Source organism: Talpa europaea, assembly GCF_964194135.1.
Source record: "Talpa europaea genome assembly, chromosome: 14".
NCBI lineage: Eukaryota > Metazoa > Chordata > Mammalia > Eulipotyphla > Talpidae > Talpa > Talpa europaea.
Window position 1 is genome coordinate 62,989,891 of NC_140082.1, and position 19,255 is coordinate 63,009,145.

General features: G+C 35.7%; 1 protein-coding gene across 1 annotated transcript in view; it reads right to left on the reverse strand.

Moving 5' to 3' along the window:
• CNST (consortin, connexin sorting protein) overlaps window positions 1–19,255 on the reverse strand; it is a gene marked incomplete at its 3' end in the record, with an annotated part of 60,119 nt that overhangs the window by 13,870 nt on the left and 26,994 nt on the right. Inside the window, exons 3-8 of the mRNA XM_084253648.1 lie at window positions 13,969–13,999; window positions 12,202–12,288; window positions 11,645–11,759; window positions 9,197–9,218; window positions 8,923–9,019; window positions 812–1,692 (exon numbers count right to left, since the gene is read on the reverse strand). Coding sequence (XP_084109774.1) covers window positions 812–1,692; window positions 8,923–9,019; window positions 9,197–9,218; window positions 11,645–11,759; window positions 12,202–12,288; window positions 13,969–13,999 — 1,233 coding nt within the window. The remainder of the gene's footprint in view (window positions 1–811; window positions 1,693–8,922; window positions 9,020–9,196; window positions 9,219–11,644; window positions 11,760–12,201; window positions 12,289–13,968; window positions 14,000–19,255) is intronic.

A 19,255-nucleotide genomic window follows, 5' to 3' on the forward strand; every position in this document is an offset into this window, starting at 1 on the left:
TCAGATTGGTAACTGGTGGAGTCAGTATTTGAAATAAGGCTATCAGACTTTTCTCCTCCCACTATATCAGGCTGCCTAACCTAGGGGTTATAGCTTTGGTATGAGTTTTATCTACTTTTTTTTTGCGCCCTAAAATTAAAAAAAAAAAGTATTATCAAACAAAGGAGAATGGTCATCTTGATTCCCTCCTTTTCTTTTCTTTTTGGTTTTGATTGGCTTCATTATTATTCAGAGAAGGTTTTAAATTCTGATTAATTTATAATATTTGATTTAGTTAAGTGGTGAATATTAAGTTTGTTTACACCTAAGGTTTATAAATTAATACCATGTGAAAGGGAAGACTCACAACATACACTTAATGACTTAAAAATCCTTCAAGTATTTACTAGGTTTACTGTATTTTAAAATGTCTCCTAGGTTCTGTTATATTAAAGGAGTTATGATATATTAATAAGAGGAAGAAATAATGAATACATGTTCCGTCTAAGTGTATAGAAGGAAAAGGAGATTTCCTTACAAGAATGTGACTAATTTTATCTTGATCATAATTCCTGGGACTACCAAATAAAAGTCAAAGAAATATAAAAAATGGTGTCATAATGCTTACTGTATCGGGACATGCAATATAACTTCACTCTAATATCATGTTTCAGAGGTATTTTACTCAATATGTAAATAAAAATTACCAATGTTTAAAAGTTTACACTAAAATTCCTCATGTTTGAAGCTAGAAGTTTACAGAAACAAGGCAATATACAGTACATAAGTCCTTTTAAAATTTCATTGTACTTATATTAAATTTCAAATTTACCTCTGCAATCTCTATCCTTTTTGCAAGATCATCGAGAGAAAGACAGCCAGTATCATCAGAAGGCAGGTTCTCCTGCAGACTATAGGATGCTTCTTCAGGAGAAAGATCTTGGAGATCAGAGTCTTCCTCTTGGTTGTCTTCATTTGAAAGGAAATCTTCAGCGTCCTTTAAGCATCCTTCTAAAAGGCTGTTCAAATAGTCTTCTGTTTCTTTATTGACCTGGTCGTCCTTATCTCTCTTTTCTTCTGGGGCCATATACACTTCCCGTAGTGCTGCACTTAAGTCAGATACTTCTCCATTTTCACAAAGTACACCCTCACAGTCCTCTGAGTCAGTCTGCCCCAGTGGTGGTGATTTTCCATTACTATCAGTGAGATCAGGTTGCTGCAGCTCATTTAGTTCATTGTTCTCATGTTGGTCTGTGATCAATGCCTCAGAAGCATCCTGAAGTGGCAACTGGAATTCTGTTCTTTGAGTCTGTGTATATTTATTGTCAGAAATCAACACAGGAGGTATGTCTGGCTCTACCATCGAGTTGCTGGCAAGTAACACCTTAGGGTCTTCAGCGATACCTTCAATTTTGGCCACATCTTGGCAGGCTTCTGTTTGAGACAGCAGCAAGCAGCTGTCATCCTCACAAGCATTCTCAGAAGACTCTGACCCAGGCCTGCTCAGCGCTACCGGCTCCGAGGGCTGGGCGGCGACCTCTGGCTTGGCTTCAGCGCTGCAGAGCTCCTCCGTGTGGTCCTTCCCTGAAGTTACCACAAGGGTCTGGGGATCTGCCTGCCTGTCCACCTGACTACAGCAGGGGCCGCTCTCCAGGGTCTCTTCTTTATGCTGATTTTCTTTACTTGATTCCATGCCACGACAAGTTGCACTCTCTGAAGGGGAAGAAAAACATTTGGCCGTAAAGCTCAAAACAACACTTTCTATAGGAGGCAACCAGAATGTACGAATGGGTGTACCACAGTATTCTAAACCTCTCATAGGGAAATTTTGGAAATTTTATCTGTTGGATAATAGTGTCTTTATAAAGGAAATACCCTAAATGTTCGGTAAATAATCCCTTACATATAACAATTAACAGAGTATTCAAAATATGTTAGGACTACAAATAGTTTACATTATCACTGAAAAAGACATTATTCAAAGGTTTTAAAGGTATTTTTCTGAACATTATTGACATTTTTATATTTAAGTGAGTATTTTAAAGTTTAGAAAAATCATTTTCCATGTATCTAAGACATGGCATATTAAGAAAATATTTCAATATGATGAACTTTAGTGATAAATATATCTAATTTAAAGTGTAAAAACAGCATTATTGCTTCTGATATATGAAGACTAAACTATGGAATAAGTCTATACAGTCAAATTTTATTTAACCATAACATCCTTAATAATAACATTCTTCATTAGTTTTTTTTTTTTTTTTTTTGAAAACTGCAACTCCTTAAAGGGAAGCAGAAAAGGCAGTGGTTATAAAGCTTAAGTTTTGGCAACAGATAGAAATTGGTTTGAAATTTGACATCTCTTTTAATTATTATTTTAAGTAAAATGACTTAAAAATGTTTTTCTTTCACTTTAAAACTAAAGAGTTAAGAACTTTCAGGTATATGTCAAATTCATAGATTGGCACATGACACAGAGCTTCCTAAAGATTCTATTAGTTTATTGGTTCATTTAGCATACCTAACTACCACATTAGTTTGAACATTTTTTACAGTCCCATAATGTTTAATTTATACATATAATATATCAAAGGTTAGACTCAAACATGAAATATGGTGATAATTATATCCTACTTGATTTTTCCATTAAGGTACTTTAATAATTATCAACTGTCAGTGGAGGACCATACTATACCAAAGAAAAGGCAGTACTTAAATTCTATCTTCCGATTTCAGAGAATCAGTGATGGACACTAGACACCTCAACTCTGGACTGCTGAGAGACAACAGGGCCAGTTGAGTTTATAATACCTCCCCCAGCACCTTAACTCAAATATCACAAAAGGAGTGGGAGAAAGACAAAGATCACTTTTGGGAGAATACTGCATTCTTTTGTTAAAAAAGAGACAAAAATGGAGTCACTTGTGCTCACCCCACATCACCAAACTGAGACTTGATACCTCACCTAACTGCAATTTCAGCATCTCCCAGGAATGGGACTGATTAAATCAGTCAATCTGGGATTATCCGATCAGCGCAAGTGAGGTGATCTGTCTTACTGAACTTACAGTCACCTAAAGAAAGGGAACTGTATCACAAAGTATTTGCTTCTTTTTTGTCCTACCCCCTTCTGTATACTGTGGAGATGACTAAGAAATCACGGAATTAAAGTTGTTAAAGGGAACAACCAAAATACATAGGGCAACCATTAGGAGAATGGAATTTATACATGCTTGACTATTTGGTAAACTGGATTTACCACTGCCTATAAAACCCCTTGAAAACCAGCATCCTGACATCTGGAATATGGGCAGTTTGGAGAGATGATGCCAGCCTACTCAGAGACTGATAAGCCTTGTTTCAACGTGGACAATCTATCAATGCAGGCATTTCTCCCTTTTGCATCCACCCACCCTTAAAAAAAAATTCTCATTGGGCCTCCCCGGTGGCGCAGCGGTTGAGCGCTGGGTTGCGAAGCTGCCTGCGGCCTCTGCGGCGCCGGTTCGATCCCCGGCTGCTCCCCGGCCACCAGAGGAGGGTCCCAGATGGCGCGCAGACCTCTCCTGCCGCCCGCTGCTCCCCTCAGCAGTGTACTTCAGTCCTTCTGCCTGCTCTGCTCCCCGCTCTGGCTCTGGTGAATTCTCTCACCCTCCCGCTTCTGACTGTACCCAGTGCATGTATAAACAAAACAAACAAATAAATAAATAAAAAACATGCCTCTAAAAAAAAAAAATTAAAAAAAAAAATTCTCATTAGTTTATCTGTTGAAGGCAACTCCGCCTAAAAGTTCTGTATTTTTTTCCCCCACCACATTAGAGAACTTACTCTGCCTTGTCTAGTGGTATTTCCCAGACTGCAAACTCCAAAATACCCATATATAGCTTTGTTCTCACTTGCAATAAAGCTTTGGCTCATGGCTAAACTACAGTTTTCCACTACAAAAGTCTCGCATTCTGTACAGCTCTTCAGCACTCCTGTCGGTCTGCTAGATGGGATTCTGCCTGATTCATGAATTGTTGAATAAAGCTATTACATTCTTTAAAATTTACTCAGTTGAATTTTTAAAAAACACCTTCTCTTGGGTCTCCCTGGTGGCACAGGGATTAAAATCTCAGCGCTATCAAGCTATTGCATCATGAGTTCGATCTCCGGAACATGCAGTAGACCTCTCCTGTTTTGACCGCTGCTCCCCTCAGCAGTGTATTTCAGTCAGTGTGCCTGTTCTGCGCTCCACTCTGTCTCTGGTGACTCCTCTAAACCCCCATCCCCACCCCGCCGCACTTCTGGCCTACACCCCAGCTCTTGATGCATAAATAAAAAATAAATCTTAAAAAAAGAAAACTGAAAAAACAAACAAAAAACAAAAACAAAAACCCACAACCCAACAAGACACTTTCTACAAATCCCAAAGAATCAATCAAAGTTTGGAAGACTGCAAGAAAAAACATGGACAGTTTTAGGTTTTCTGCTTTGTCACTAAGCTTGCTGGTTTGCCCCTCTGTTAATATGGAGTAGATTGGAACAAAGAAGACCACAGCCAGGTGGACAGGGAGCTAAGCTCTCCTCCACAAGCTCCCAGTATCCAAAAGTTTAGCAGATGGTCCTCAAAACACATCCACAATGTAAACAACATGGAGGGCCACAGTCCCACAGGTACCCTGAAAGAACAGGACACTGGCCTCCACAGCAGAGGAATCAGAGGAATGCAGTTCCCTGCTGAGAGTCAGTTACTTAAAGGACTCTAATACTGAGAACAACTTGGTAGTAAGCTCCTCCTCAGCCGGTTTTCTGAAGTCACCACACATCTCCACAGAACAATCTAGACTTAGTCATATATATGCACTAATCCAGTTAGTTCAACTAAGAACAGAACATGCTCCCAACCCCTGGGAGCTAAAGCGCAGAGTAGAACTTTGAATAAATTGAGATTTAAAGTGTTAAGATACAGTTTGAAATTGAATAAGATTGAGTCTTAAAGAATAAAATAAGACTGAATATACAAGATATACAGGTTTTGTGTCTATCATTTCTTGCTTCAAATTTGGGTTTTTGATTCAGAACATTAATGACTTATGAATTGGTTTTGTTTCTGATCAATAAGGGAATCCTGAAGCCATTACTGTGACACTATCCTAAGATACTGGAATTTCTTCATAATCTGTGCATTTCAAAAGCTAATCAGTATTTCACTTTAAGGGCTTTGATGTTGCCAGCAGCTTCTCTTACATAGGAATGTCTAGATTTGCACAGTTATGCTTTTAGAAGTTAAAATGTCCTAACCTTGAACGTTGATTCGGCTTGCTACATCAAGGGTTTACTATTTGCTTTAATTGACTTTATAGTAATTACTCTGCTATTTGTCTTATTGGAAATAAAGTATCAACTAGTTTCCTCTGCACAATTTGAAATTCACTGCTTTCCCTATTTATATTATTAATGTAGATGGATAGACATGAGTTAATTATACAGAGCTTAGCTAGTAGTAAATGAAAAATAGAACTGAAATAGTTCTGTATCCCTAGCTTGCAACAACCTACCAAGCAGACAAACTGCTAGCAAATTAACGTAATAATTACTTATTTCCAAGATATTTAAGCACACAAGAAAGTGGAGGGTGGATTGGCTGCATTTTTTCCCTTAACAAAAAGCATCTTCAATATACATGATTTAAAAGAAATAAGATACTGGTTTCCTAGAAAACTACTTTGACCTGTGTTGATTCTTATTCTGAATGTTTGTCACATAATGTACAGTATATTTTCAGAAAGCATTTTTGGTTCAATGTGTACTTTCTATAATGCAGTGCTTTGGTGTTCCCATAGCCTTCTCCTTCCCCAGCAGATGTACAGACTTCTGTTTCAATGCTAAATCTACAATCTAATATGAGTGCACTGCATGGGCTTTTCAAGGACCAAAGGACCGATGAAGCATTCAGACTTAATATTTGAAAAGGAAGACTCAGCATTTTGTATTTTCTTCCAGGTATTGAATTCATAAATTTAATAAACTATACCATGCTGTTACATGTTTTCAAGTACATGCTGTACAGTATTAGAAAGGTTTTTTTTTAATAGTAGTCTATAAAACAACAGATGTAGAAAGGTTAAACTACAATTCTGCATCTGAACGTACATTCACAAATTTGTCATTGCAGGCTTTTAAAAAATCATTATTAAATAATAGCTACTTTTAGGCTTTGACGATCATACAGACCAGAGCAATTAATATTTGTTTGGCTAACTATTCACTGTCAAACTTCATTGGAATGCTTTAATTAAGTTCATTCTCAGCTTTATTTTCAGATACTTAATTCAGATACTAACTTCAGGTCAAACTTTATCATGCTTATCTCAGGCTAAATGTAAAGGATATTTGTAAAGTTTGAGTAAAGATTTATTTACTCATTATACTCATTATGAATTATGTATGAGAAAAACTATATGTTTCAAAACTGAAATTGTCCACTTAGTGATAGATGACAGATTCCAAGAAAAAAATAGCAAGTTACACATTATATATGTAGCTTAGGAGTAAAGAAAAATAAGGTAATGTTTAGGTTGTAGTACAAGCCAGACATTATTAGAAATCAGAAATATGAGGCAAAACAAGAACAATGCATTATACACAAATAATTTCATAATTCTTTTCTTCTTCTATTCTTATATTTCTGTGGATTTAGTCAAAAGAAAACCAATCTATTGAGACCAATTAATTCTGGAAACTGACATTTTTCTTTAAAAGATACTCTTTTATCTAAGTTGGCAAGATTTTCTTTAACCAGAATTTAGATCTCCACTTCTCCATAAGATGGTTATTAGGGCCTCCTTGGTGGTGTAGACGCAACTTATGATGCTATCCGCAGTCACTGCAGCACGAGTTCAATCCCCAGCAAGGGAGCTACCTACATGGCACAGCAGACCTCTCCTTATTCGCCTGCTGCTCCCTTCAGCAGGGTATTTCAGTCAATCTGCCTGTTCTTTTCCCTACTCAGTCTCTGCTGAATCCTCTCACCTTCCCTCCACACCTCTGGCCCGTACCCCAGTTCTTGTATGCATAAACAAATAAATCTTAAAAAAAGTTAAAAAAAAAAAGATGGTTATTAGTGAGATATTTGTGCTGTGGAAGTCTTTTATGATCAGCACACCTTGTAACAGAGGCATGCCTCTTTCACTTGAAGGTCTAGCACACCTTGTAACAGAGGCATGCCTCTTTCACTTGAAGGTCTAGGTTCTAGTTACGAATAAAAGCAAGTAACAGAAACATGGTGTCTGTTTCCTATCTGCGCCACATATCCCACAGTAGAGGCCACGATCAAAGTAACACCAAGCCAAATTCAACAACCAGACCATCATCGCACTCTTTCTGATGTGCAAGACTGAGACACATCCATGCCCAAAGTAGGTGGCTATTTTGTGACTTTATCTGTTTAAGATTTTTATGAAGCTCATGTCACATATTTCTAATATAAAAATGATTGGAAAAGAAGAGATAGAGCAGCGTATAGTATAATTGACTTTAGGCAATATAACTATTTTGCCTCAAAGAGAAAAGGGATAAAGACGTGGGGGACTAAAAGGGAATTTGTAAAGAGAAAAAAAGCAAAATAAATTAAGGGTATCATTACCACTTTACCTCTTTAGGCAACTCAGTCAAAACACCTGCTGTCTCTTTACTGATTAGGGTTCTCAGGACCAGGAACATAAAGCGGGGAATGCAAACTAGTACTAAAATCACATATTAGAAAGAAGAGACACTCTCAAACATACTTATTTATATTTATTTTCTCAAGTTTTTATAACTAATACGAATTACTATTTTAACAAAAGTTTCTAAAAATCTTTAACCTTTCATACATGCAAATTTAAGTATACCATGTTAATAAATTTAAAGAGAATAAAATAAACTGCTATAGATAAATTATGAAAATATAGATATTTTAAATATTTAGATTTACAAAACAAATTTCTGGTAAAGTCCATACAATAATTGTTGGTTTTTAAAAAGAAAAGGATGTCTGAATATATCCTTTCTATTTCAGAACACCCTTGTACAAACTCATCATATTTTGTTAAATACATCTGACCACCCACTGAAAACATAGAAATAATTTTATTTTTGTAGGAATTCAGATTTTATAATTTCTACTACTAGATATTTTTTTTCCAAGATTTATTTATTTATTTGTTTGTTTGTTTATACAAGCACTGGGTACAGTCAGAAGCGCGGGAGGGTGAGAGAATTCACCAGAGCCACAGCGGGGAACAGAACAGGCAGACTGATGAAATACACTGCTGAGGGAAGCAGCGGGTGCAGCAGGAGAGGTCTGTGTGCCATGTGGGACCCTCGCCTGGTGGCCAGGGATCAAACCGGTGCTGCAGAGGCTGTGGGCAGCTTCGCAGCCCAGTACTCTACTGCTGGGCCACCAGGGAAGGCCCTACTAGATATTTTTATGTATTTATGTATTTATGTATTTATGTATTTATTTATTTATTTATTATTCTTATTTTTAAAAAAGATTTATTTATTTATACAGGCACTGGGTACAGTCAGAAGCGCGAGAGGGTGAGAGAGTTCACCAGAGCCAGAGTGGGGAGCAGAACAGGCAGAAGGACTGAAAACACTGCTGAGGGGAGCATCGGGCGTGGCAAGAGAGGTCTGCGTGCCATGTGGGACCCTCGCTGGTGCCCGGGGATTGAGAGGCTGTGGGCAGCTTCGCAGCCCAGCGCTTAACTGCTGTGCCACCAAGGGAGGCCCCCTACTAGATATTTTTAAACAACATTACGTAATATAAAGAAAATCTTGCTTTGCTACTTTTCTAGAAGATATATATATACAGTAAATGAAAAAAACTCCCTTCCTAGCAGCTCAGCTGTAGCACTTGTAAAGTTACAAGAGGCAGGCATCTCTTATATTCCTCTCTAACTAAAGTATAAAACTTACCAGGTTCTTTGGCTGTAGCTCCTTTTTCCTTTGGAACTTCAGTTATTTTTAATTGCATAAAGCATTTTCTTCCCAGGGACTTTTCTACAGCTGCTATCTAAAAATTTTAAAAAAAGGGCGGGGGGGTGGGGCAGGACAGGGAAAAACTGTTGGATTAAATTAGAAAGCTGAAAGTAACTTGAGAAAGGTGTTATTATTTTCTAAACAGTCCACATAACAGACATATGACATTAATATTTTTCCTATGAATATTTTAAAAGAAACAATCTCTTACCTTATATTTGGACAAAAGAGGACTGTATTAAAAAAAAAGAAAGAAAAGAGTTAAAAATCTAAAAGAGCAAGATGATTCCAAACAAATGTCACAGAAATGGCCATTAAAAAAATGCAGCTTCTCTGTATTCTAATATGAGCACAGAACTTTTTCAATGCTGAAACATTATCACTGGTTCACATAGTTCAATGTGCATTTATATCATGTGTTAATCTCTGTAAATAGCCAATAACTACTGAAAACTTCTAAAGAAGCTACAAATGTTGAGATGCTGACCAAGAAAAAAAAATGCTAATCTCTTGCTAATAGTGTATTACACATACTAACAGTGTATTAGTGATCACATACACACATTTTAAAATATCAGTTTATATCATTATGGTCTAAAATTTATGATGGGAGATAATTTTATTGACATTATGCATGGAAACATAGCCAAAAATGTAATTTTGAAATATTATATTTTAGAGATTACCCAAGATAATATCAATGGAATGCACATATCCACAAAAAGGCAGGCATAAAAATGTTCATTTAATCACAATATTTAAAAAACTGGAAAAATCCTAATGTCTATTAAAAAGAATGGACAAATAAATTGCTACACAATGAACCCACACAAAAATAAAGTATCATATTACCACTGCACATGTAACAGACACTATGGGCAAAATAAGGTAGATTCATTCTTTATGATTACATTTATATGAAAATATGGAACAGGCAGAGCACTCAGATAGTGGTGACCTCAGTTAGGGTGGGTCCTCACTTGGTATATGCATGAGAGAATTTTCTGAGGGGTTGGATTATTCTGTATCTTGGTCAGAGTGATAGTTACATGTATGGATACGTGTGTGTGTGTGTGTGTGTGTGTGTGTAAAGATTCATTAGGCTTGTGTACTTTACTGTATGGACAACAAAAATATTTTTAAATATTAAAATTAAGAGTAATAATCTGGAGGAATCATTAAATTTAAAGCATAAAAATGCCAGGCTCATATTATATTCAGTAAATAATGTTTTAAATAACTATAAAAAGCTAGCTATAAAAGTTAATTATAAAAGTTAGCTATAAAAAAGTTATTAGTTATATGGGAAAGGTAAGGAAGGTCTCTACAGTGAATACTCTGAAGAAAATGATCTTTATTTTAAAAGATTTCATAATTTAAAAACTCTGTTAAGTTGCAATTTAACCTACTTAACATGCTAAAAAATTAAGTTATATTTTGGAATCCCTTAAAACACTATTTCAAAGGTTCAAATTATCCATCACAAGAAGCAACTGTGAGAGTTGCTTCTGAATTTAAAATCATTCCTAAAAGGTTGATCTCTAAAATAATCAGATCAAAAAGGTATCCTTGGGCCTCCCCGGTGGCGCAGCGGTTGAGCGCTGGGTTGCGAAGCTGCCCGCGGCCTCTGCGGCGAAAGTTCGATCCCCGGCTGCTCCCCGGCCACCAGAGGAGGGTCCCGCATGGCGCGCAGACCTCTCCTGCCGCCCGCTGCTCCCCTCAGCAGTGTACTTGGGTCCCTCTGCCTGCTCTGCTCCCCGCTCTGGCTCTGGTGAATTCTCTCACCCTCCCGCGCTTCTGACTGTACCCAGTGCATGTATAAACAAAAACAAACAAACAAACCAGCAAACAAATAAATAAAAAAAGCATGCCTCTATTAAAAAAAAAAAAAAAAAGGTATCCTCTAGCTCTTGTATGAGCTAAGCAACAATTACTTGGGTCTGTTTTACTATAAACAAATAGAGTTTTGAAGTTTACTCTTTGTGACTCTGAGGGAAAAGGAGAAAAAGTTATTAACAGAATGGCACCTTTCAGCCTCTGTATGGGGCACTCAAGTCTAGGTCACCAAGACCTTCTGAGTTAGCTTAATCATTATTATCCCTCTCCTTCACCTTCAGAATTTTGAGTCTTCAAATAATAATCAAAAATATGTATTTTAAGTGCTTTATTATTATTACAATTTAGTTTTTAAAATGTAACTTTTTGATATCAATTAAGCAATTGAAAATTATCTGGTAAATGTGGCTTTCCTTCTGTATTATTTTGGTTAAATATGTATTGTAGTTTCTTCCTGGTACAGGGTACAGGCTACTCTTAAGAATGTGTTTTTACTACATATACAAACATTGACAAACAGCTGTAATACAAAAATTTGAATATACAAGTTTGTCTGTCTGAATTGCCTAATCTTATAACCAGAGATCAAAATCAGAAGTTATATTTACAACTATTTGAAGCTATATAAAGTTGATCTTTTACTGTATTCAATATAAGAAACAAAATAAAAGCTGAGAAAAGAACCTAATTATTTATTATATGCATTTTCGTTTCTCCAGTTGAAAACACTGGCAAAATAGATTGTACGATTTAAATATTCAATGCTACAATGCTTCTTCATATTCTATTCCAATTCATTCTAACCAAATACTGATACACTTACTCTTGATGTGTTGTGCAAAATTTTGTAAGCTGCTCAAAATCTTCACCATTAAATCCTTTCTCTGAATTCCTTAGAGATGTAACTGTATGTGACTGTACAGTTTTCCATTTTGTTTCTAAATTAAAAATATTTGTTAGGCACTGGCTATTTAAAAGAGACATTTAAAAGGAAAAAAATAGCTAACTGGTTCTATTGATAAAGATCAACATGCACAATTATCACACAGAGTTAGAAATTGCTAAGCAATTACTTTTCAATGTAAGTAAATATTATCCAGATACTAAATTAGCCAGTAAAGAATGCAAAGGGGTCAGAAGAATCGAGAATAGTTGCAAGTGTTCTTTTCTTGGCATTGCTATGAAGAACAAAATACTAAGAGAACTATTTTCTCATAATGACATAGATTTATGATGAAAATGCTATTTTCTTTGCAACAATTAATTTGACATAGAAACATCAATTTCCTGACTTAGAAAATGAGGTCAAATATTTTAACTTTCTAGATAGCAATTTGTATACATTACTGATAATTTCATATTCTGCTGGTCTGTACTTACCCCACTGTTCTTGAATGGCAGAGAGATTTGCAAGTAATTGCTCATGATACAATCGTTCAAGCTGAATGAATTTCATTGCTTTCTCGTCTGAATAAAAAATTTAAGGAAAACAGAAATCCAGTCTATTTTCTCTTACCACTTTATTTGAAGAATGTCCTGTATAGGCTGAGTAATTTGATGCTTACCAAAATATAAGAGCACTCTAAATAATTTTCTATATGGTAAGTAATGTTTCTTGGTTTTGAACCAGATACATTTTAATGTAGCATATTAGGCAGCAGCTACTTTGATTTCATTTTATAAGCAAACAACAGAAACTAAAAGAAGGTTTTAATGCTGAAGGAATGCCTCCTTACTAATGTATTTCTAGCAGTCAGTAAAATGTAATGTACTTGAAAATAGGATCCACATGGAGTCAGGGAATCGAAATGTTTCCTTTCTTCCTCTCTCTTAATAAAGAGTGTTGTCAAGTGTTTTGTTTTGATTTTTTTATTTCAACTCCCTTGATCCTGTACTTACTTCTCACTGTTTTTCTATCACAAGTCCAAATGTTTGCATAAATAAACAAGGACAGAGCAAAACATCATATGTATCTTTTGTAAAAATGTAATTAACATGTCAGAGATTTTCATAATTATCATGTGATACCCTTTTTATGTAGATTTTCTCAGAAACGTCTGCCTTCTCATCCGCATCACACAGTTAGCATTTAGCATCGTATGGGGTCATGACAAACTGTCCATCTGTCTACCTTCCTTTGGGCAATGTTCTAAATGTTGACCCAGAAAGAAGGAAGAGAAAAATTCATTGTTTAGCTTTTTGTCCTTGCCACTGTCACTCAGCAGTTGAGTTCTCTCTTACTTAAAGCCTTAAAATAGGCCAGGGAGAAACAGGGACAGTTCCATTTACTCCCCAACCCCCATGACTAAAAATTCACTAATGTTTCTCAAATTCTATTGAACACAAAATTATCTGAAAAACTTGTTAAAATACAGATTCATGGGTCTGGTCACCAGAAACTCTGATCTGCATTTCTAATAGGCTTCTGGGGATGTTGATGCAGATCTGCTCTGCTCTACATCATACTCATTAATTGGTTAGAAAAAGAGGGCTAGCCTCATTTTCACCAGAACTCGAGCTCTACATATTTAATAGGAAACTGCCACTGTCTGAAGTCGTTACCAGAGTTTGCTTAATAAGGTTCAAGATAGGAACTGCGTATCTGTCAAACTGCTGAGAGAAAGTCATGGTGAAAAGTGGTGAGAGTCAACCAGGTCCAAAGGAAAAAGAGACTACACAGATGAGGAAGAACAGATGCCGGTAATACTTCTTTCTAGAGAGTATATACTGGGTCATCCCTCAAAAAGAAAAACTTAATAAACGGGAAACCAAGAAACTGAAGGAAGAAAATTTTCCTATACAATAGTTAATATGTGGTTTCACTTGATTTTTATCCTGTTTATTACTAGTAAAGAATTCATTTTTTTTTCCTTTGTAGGTATATAGCTATAAAAAGACAGTTGCAAGATTTACTATATGTGAAATACTTGACAGGCTCTACTATATAATTATTAACTATTTAATTCAAAAGAAAGAAGATCCATTGAATTTTTAAGTTGTATTTTGGTAAAACTGGACCTTATCCATGGAAGATTGAATTTGAATAGATTGATACACTACACTTATGGAAAGTGCAACTTAATTTTTTTAAGTGGGTAGTACTCTAAGAGTTCTATGAATTCCTTCCTGTAATTAAAAAAAGGATACAGTCTTCCTCCTGGAAATAGGACTCTGCTATCTGTTTTTTAAAAAAAAAGGAAATTAAATTAACATTTCAATGAAGGGATACATTTAGAAGAAATCAAGACCTTGAAACTTTGAAAGCCTTTGACATTACACTAAGAAAATTCTTATTTAATTACATTTACCAGTTCAGAGGAAATCTGACTGTAGGTATAGTCTGAAACCACTCATTTCAAGCAAAACAAATGTCGACAAAGATCTTTGATTTTTATAAAATCTCATTCTTCCTATTCTATTTTAGTTAAAGTAAACTTGATTGATTCACTGGACTTTAGAATTCCAAAGAATGCAAAATAGAGAGGTTTAGAAGTGTATAACATGAGTGAATGAATCATTTTGTATGTTGTAAATTAAAAGGTTGAAATATATTACATCACATGATACTTTATTTTTTTTTTACTTTTTTCTTTTTTTTTCTTTTTCTTTTTATATTCCCCATACAATTGCACCCCCCTTATTTTGACTCCAATCCCTCCTTTCCCCGCACCCCACCATAGTGTGTCTCTAGTTTACAGTTGTTTGTTGATTTTGATTTTTTCTTTCTTATAGTTATTCTTTTTGGTCCCTAATTTAGGTTTTCTAGATTCCTGCTATGAGTACATAACATGAAACTTTAAAACCCCATCAATTTTACTTCTATTTCACAAACTACCTCATGAGACAGTGACTTCTGATTTGCTTTGATATTTTCAGAAAGGCCAGAGTGATGGCCTTCAGAAAAAGAGTTGAGTGATGACATTTAGAATGTCTACAAAGTGCTGTGCAATGTATAGGGCGCTGAATGAGGATCCAGGGACTCAAGATCTGCTTCCCGAGGCTTATTACTTAAATTCATTCTAAGGCCCTTTCAATTAAAAAAGTCTTTGATTATAATGACTTTGGGATCTTATAGATAGCATGTTGAATAAACAGGTAAAACTGAAAGCAGTCACTCAAAAATATTTGTGTAAACTGTGGTCTTACTTAAAATATTGCAGGTAAGTAGTTTACATTTTTAAAATGTTCCATTGATTTTTATCAAGTCTCTAATAAATAAAGGATGCTTTATTCATAGTTCACTCTATATTTTTCCAGATAGCTGCCAATACACAGAGCAATGAAGTACTTGTCAAACCTAGCAACCAAAGGAAAGGTTTTCCCAAATCCTGCAGTAGGTACTGTCAAAGGAAAGTTTTTTGCCTAGTTTAAAATTTATTCTATAGATCTACCATTTTTCCATAAGCAATATAAATATCTGGATATGAGCACCTCTTTTTAAGTATTTAGTTTAATCAAGAGTTTGACTCTATGGCCTCTCCAGAGGCACAGCGGTTGAGCACTGGGCTGCAGAGCTGCCCACAGCCTCTGCAGTGCCAGTTCCATCCCCAGCCTCCAGCGAGGGTCCCATATGGCGCGCAGACCTCTCCTGCCGTGCCCACTGCTCTCCTCAGCAGTATACTTCATCGGTCTGCCTGTTCTGCTCCCCGCTCTGGCTCTGGTGAATTCACTTAACCTCCTGCGCTTCTGACTGTACCCAGTGCTTGTATAAACAAATAAATAAATCTTTGGGGAAAAAAAAAGAGTTTGACTCTATACTTATTTTCTATTCTAAGGACTCTGCAAAGGATAAACTGACTTTCAATATTGTGCTTATCTTTCATAAGATCAATGTTCTAAAAGCATATTATAGTACTAGTTTGAATCAAATCAAATTGCCAATATACAAACCACTTTTTTTTTAAACCTCTAAAATGAGAATTTCAGATACTATGACAGCAAGTGTACTGATACATATTTAATAATCATCTCTGGTGTGCTGGGGAGAGCCCTGGTTTGTAGTGTGGTGTTTGCTTATCTGTGGTGTCAATACTTTGCTCCCATCACGGCCAATTCTAAGATACCAATGTGACGTAAGTCACCAAATACAGTTCTCATGAATTGGTACAAGCAGGGCCCAGCATATCACTGGTAACACATAACAGAAGTCAGTGACAACATTTCATCTACAAACTTCCAGTACAGTCTATGGCATGGCATAGAGTTTCCCTAGTACATATGACATGAGATATAGTTTCAGGTTGTCCACTAAGGTTAAATCTCTGGCCCTTCAAAGCTACTCTCCTTTTGTTTTTGCATCTGTGCACCACTGACGCATAATTATTTTTAAATAGCTCTTATTTAAGAAGTTTTGATGGGATCCATACTTATTAGGAACCAGGATTTCTGACACTACAGACATATATAAATTTCAATTTGCATTAAGGTTTCTGTGGCAGTTCCTAAACCATAAATGCAACCATGAAGAAAGGGTCCTGAAACCTAATGCCTCAAAAGTAAAAGGCATTTCCAGGTGAAAGGTCAGTTTGAAAAATAAATAATAAGAATATTTTCCTTATAAATATCTACCCCTGGCCAAGTCCAGCAGGGCAAAAGATGTGATTTTCTTTGCTGTCTCTATGTCTAAATTGGGGACAAAGCCTAACAGAGCAGAAAGAATATGGGGTTTGGCAGTGAATGATGTGTCTGCATTCTAGCTCAACGTCTACTACTACCAGCTGTATGACCCTGGCTGTGTCATTTCCTATCTCAAGCCTTAGTTTCCTTATCTGTAAAACAACTACAATTCTTAGTTTCCTTATCTGTAAAAAAAACTACAATTCTGTAAAACAACTACAATTCTGTGAGATAAGCTATGTTTCCTTATCTGTAAAACAACTACAATTCAATTGAGAGAATGTGTATCTGGCACAGTGCCCTGCACATAGTAGTAACTACTTAAAATGGCTTTTGAGTCTGAGCCTGAACCAGAAGTGCAAGCTGCAGAATAGAATCAGGTGAAGAAGTAAGTTGGGCATTTGGGCTGTTTCCATAACTTAGCTATTGTAAATAGTGCTGCTATAAACATAGGGATGCAGGTGCCCTTTTGAATTAATGATTTTGTATCCTTTGGATAAATTCCTAGGAGTGGAATTGCTGGGTCATATGGAAGCTCCATCTTTAGAAAATCACTGTGAACAGCAGTTTTAAGGTTATTCTGATTTCAGGTTTTTTCTACCTGACAGGGACAACAACCATAACAACGGAATTAGGAAGGTGTATCCTTTGGCCATGGTCTCACATAGTTTCGAGGATCCTAGTGCAGCCATTTTCTGCCCAGCAGGATAGTAAAACTATGTCTGAAACTTTACTTTCAGTAAAAACTCACTGAATAGATTGTAACACTTGATGTTTTTCTTCTTACTTGCATATGAAAAGCTTCCAAGTTTATGACTTCAGTTATTATTTTTCAGGGGTTCATTAAATTATATTTTATTTCTTTTATCTTCTCAAATTTTATTGATTTGCCAAATTTATATAATTTTAGGAGTACAATTTCACATCTCCATATGTGCACATGCTTTATCCACTCTCCATCAAAGCTCCCATGCCAGTGCCCTAGCCCCTTCCCTCTCTATCCCCTGGCCCCTCTGCCACAACTCCTGGTAATCACCATATTTTTCAGTTACACAACCAAAGCTAAACCATAGTGAGATTAACTAAGTCAAGGTATCAAACGTTATCACACCCAAGAACAGGATCGTAAATGGAATTTTTAAGCATCCTAAGAGTTAAAAATATAATGATATATCAAAAGTAATTATAGTCTTATTTTCAATGGTCTTTAGTACATATTCACCCATATAATATCACTTCAAAAATAATCATTGTCCCAAAATTAACTCTCCCTTTCTAATTCTTTATTTGTTAATGGTACTCCTACTTCTCCAAACTGGTTATCCTAACCTTACCTCTGACTTCTACTTAGGTTTCTTTTACCCAATTTTAAAAAACTTCTGTATAAAACATTAATGCTTATATTTTATATTTATTTTTCAGTTTCAGTAAAAAATGGGGATTGAGTCCTTTGCTTCTCCCTCTAGTTGAACCCTACAAAAGTAAGATTCCCTCTGTTGTTCTCTGGGCCACATTCACATGAATCTACAAGAAAGGTGATATTGTGGATATCAAGGGAATGGACAATGGTCAAAAAGGAGTCCCCCACAAATGTTACCAAGGCAAAACTGGGCATCTATTATGTTACCAATTTGCATTTGGCATTGTTGTAAATGAATAAGTGAAGGGCTAGACTTTTGCCAAGAAAACTAATGCTCATATTATTGAGCATGTTAAGCACTCTGAGAGTCAAGATAGCTTCCTCAAATGTGTGAAAGAAAATGATCAGAAAAAAAAGGAAGTCAAAGAGAAAGACACTTATATTTAACTGAAGTGCCAGTCAGTTCCATGATAGGTGTGGGGGAAAAAAAAGACCTCTGGACTATAAAAAATACATTTTTTAATCTGTTTATTCTTTTTATTTATTTTTATTTGATTTAGAGAAGGAAAAGAAAAAGAAAATGGAAATAGATGTGAGATTTTTCACTTTCACAGTTACCTTTTGGAGGATTTTCATGAACTAAAAGTGTACTTTACAGAAAGACGATCACACGATGATACAGAACGAGATCCCAAGGGGCAAAGACTGAAGAATTTCAAGAGGGAGCATTAGAGATGGAAGAGCAGAAATGTGCTACAGAAAGCTTTTTCATTAGGAGAAAATATTAATGAGCTATAAAACAGAAAAAATAAAACAAACATGCTCACTCTAGGTGTCTGAATATTGCAAAGAAAATAAGCCAGCTAATGGAAAACAAAATACTTATAGATCAGGTTTCTTAATGCGCTGTGAAAGAATTAATATCTGATGAATTTTTTTCCTGAACACAGTTAAATATGAAATCATCTATGAAGGTTCTACAAAACTTTTTTCCCTACTAAGCAATATTAAGGCAGGTGTTTATAGGAGGCTACCTACACATTCTTGAAGGTTAAAAGCCTCACTGTCATCAAATGAATTAATTTAAGCTTCTCCTATATGCTTAAAGAAATTCAACAGAACTTAGTACTGTGGGGTATAATAAATCCATAAACCTATAAAGCATAAATCTGATAACCAAATAAAAACTATTAAACAATCCAATTAACTTGATGAAAGTTTCATTACAAACATTGTAATGCAACAAGCTCCAGAAAATAAAGGTTCATTTTTTAACTCTTAAAAGAGCCCTCATCCAGAAAAGAAAGACCATTGAATGGAAGGAAGTCTGAGCTGCTGGAACTCAATCCCAATGAATTCATGGCATGATGTGAAAAAATAATAAAAGACCTCTGGACTATAAAAAATATATAATATAGAGTCCTCCCCTGGCGGCAGAGAGGTTGAGTGCTGGGCTGC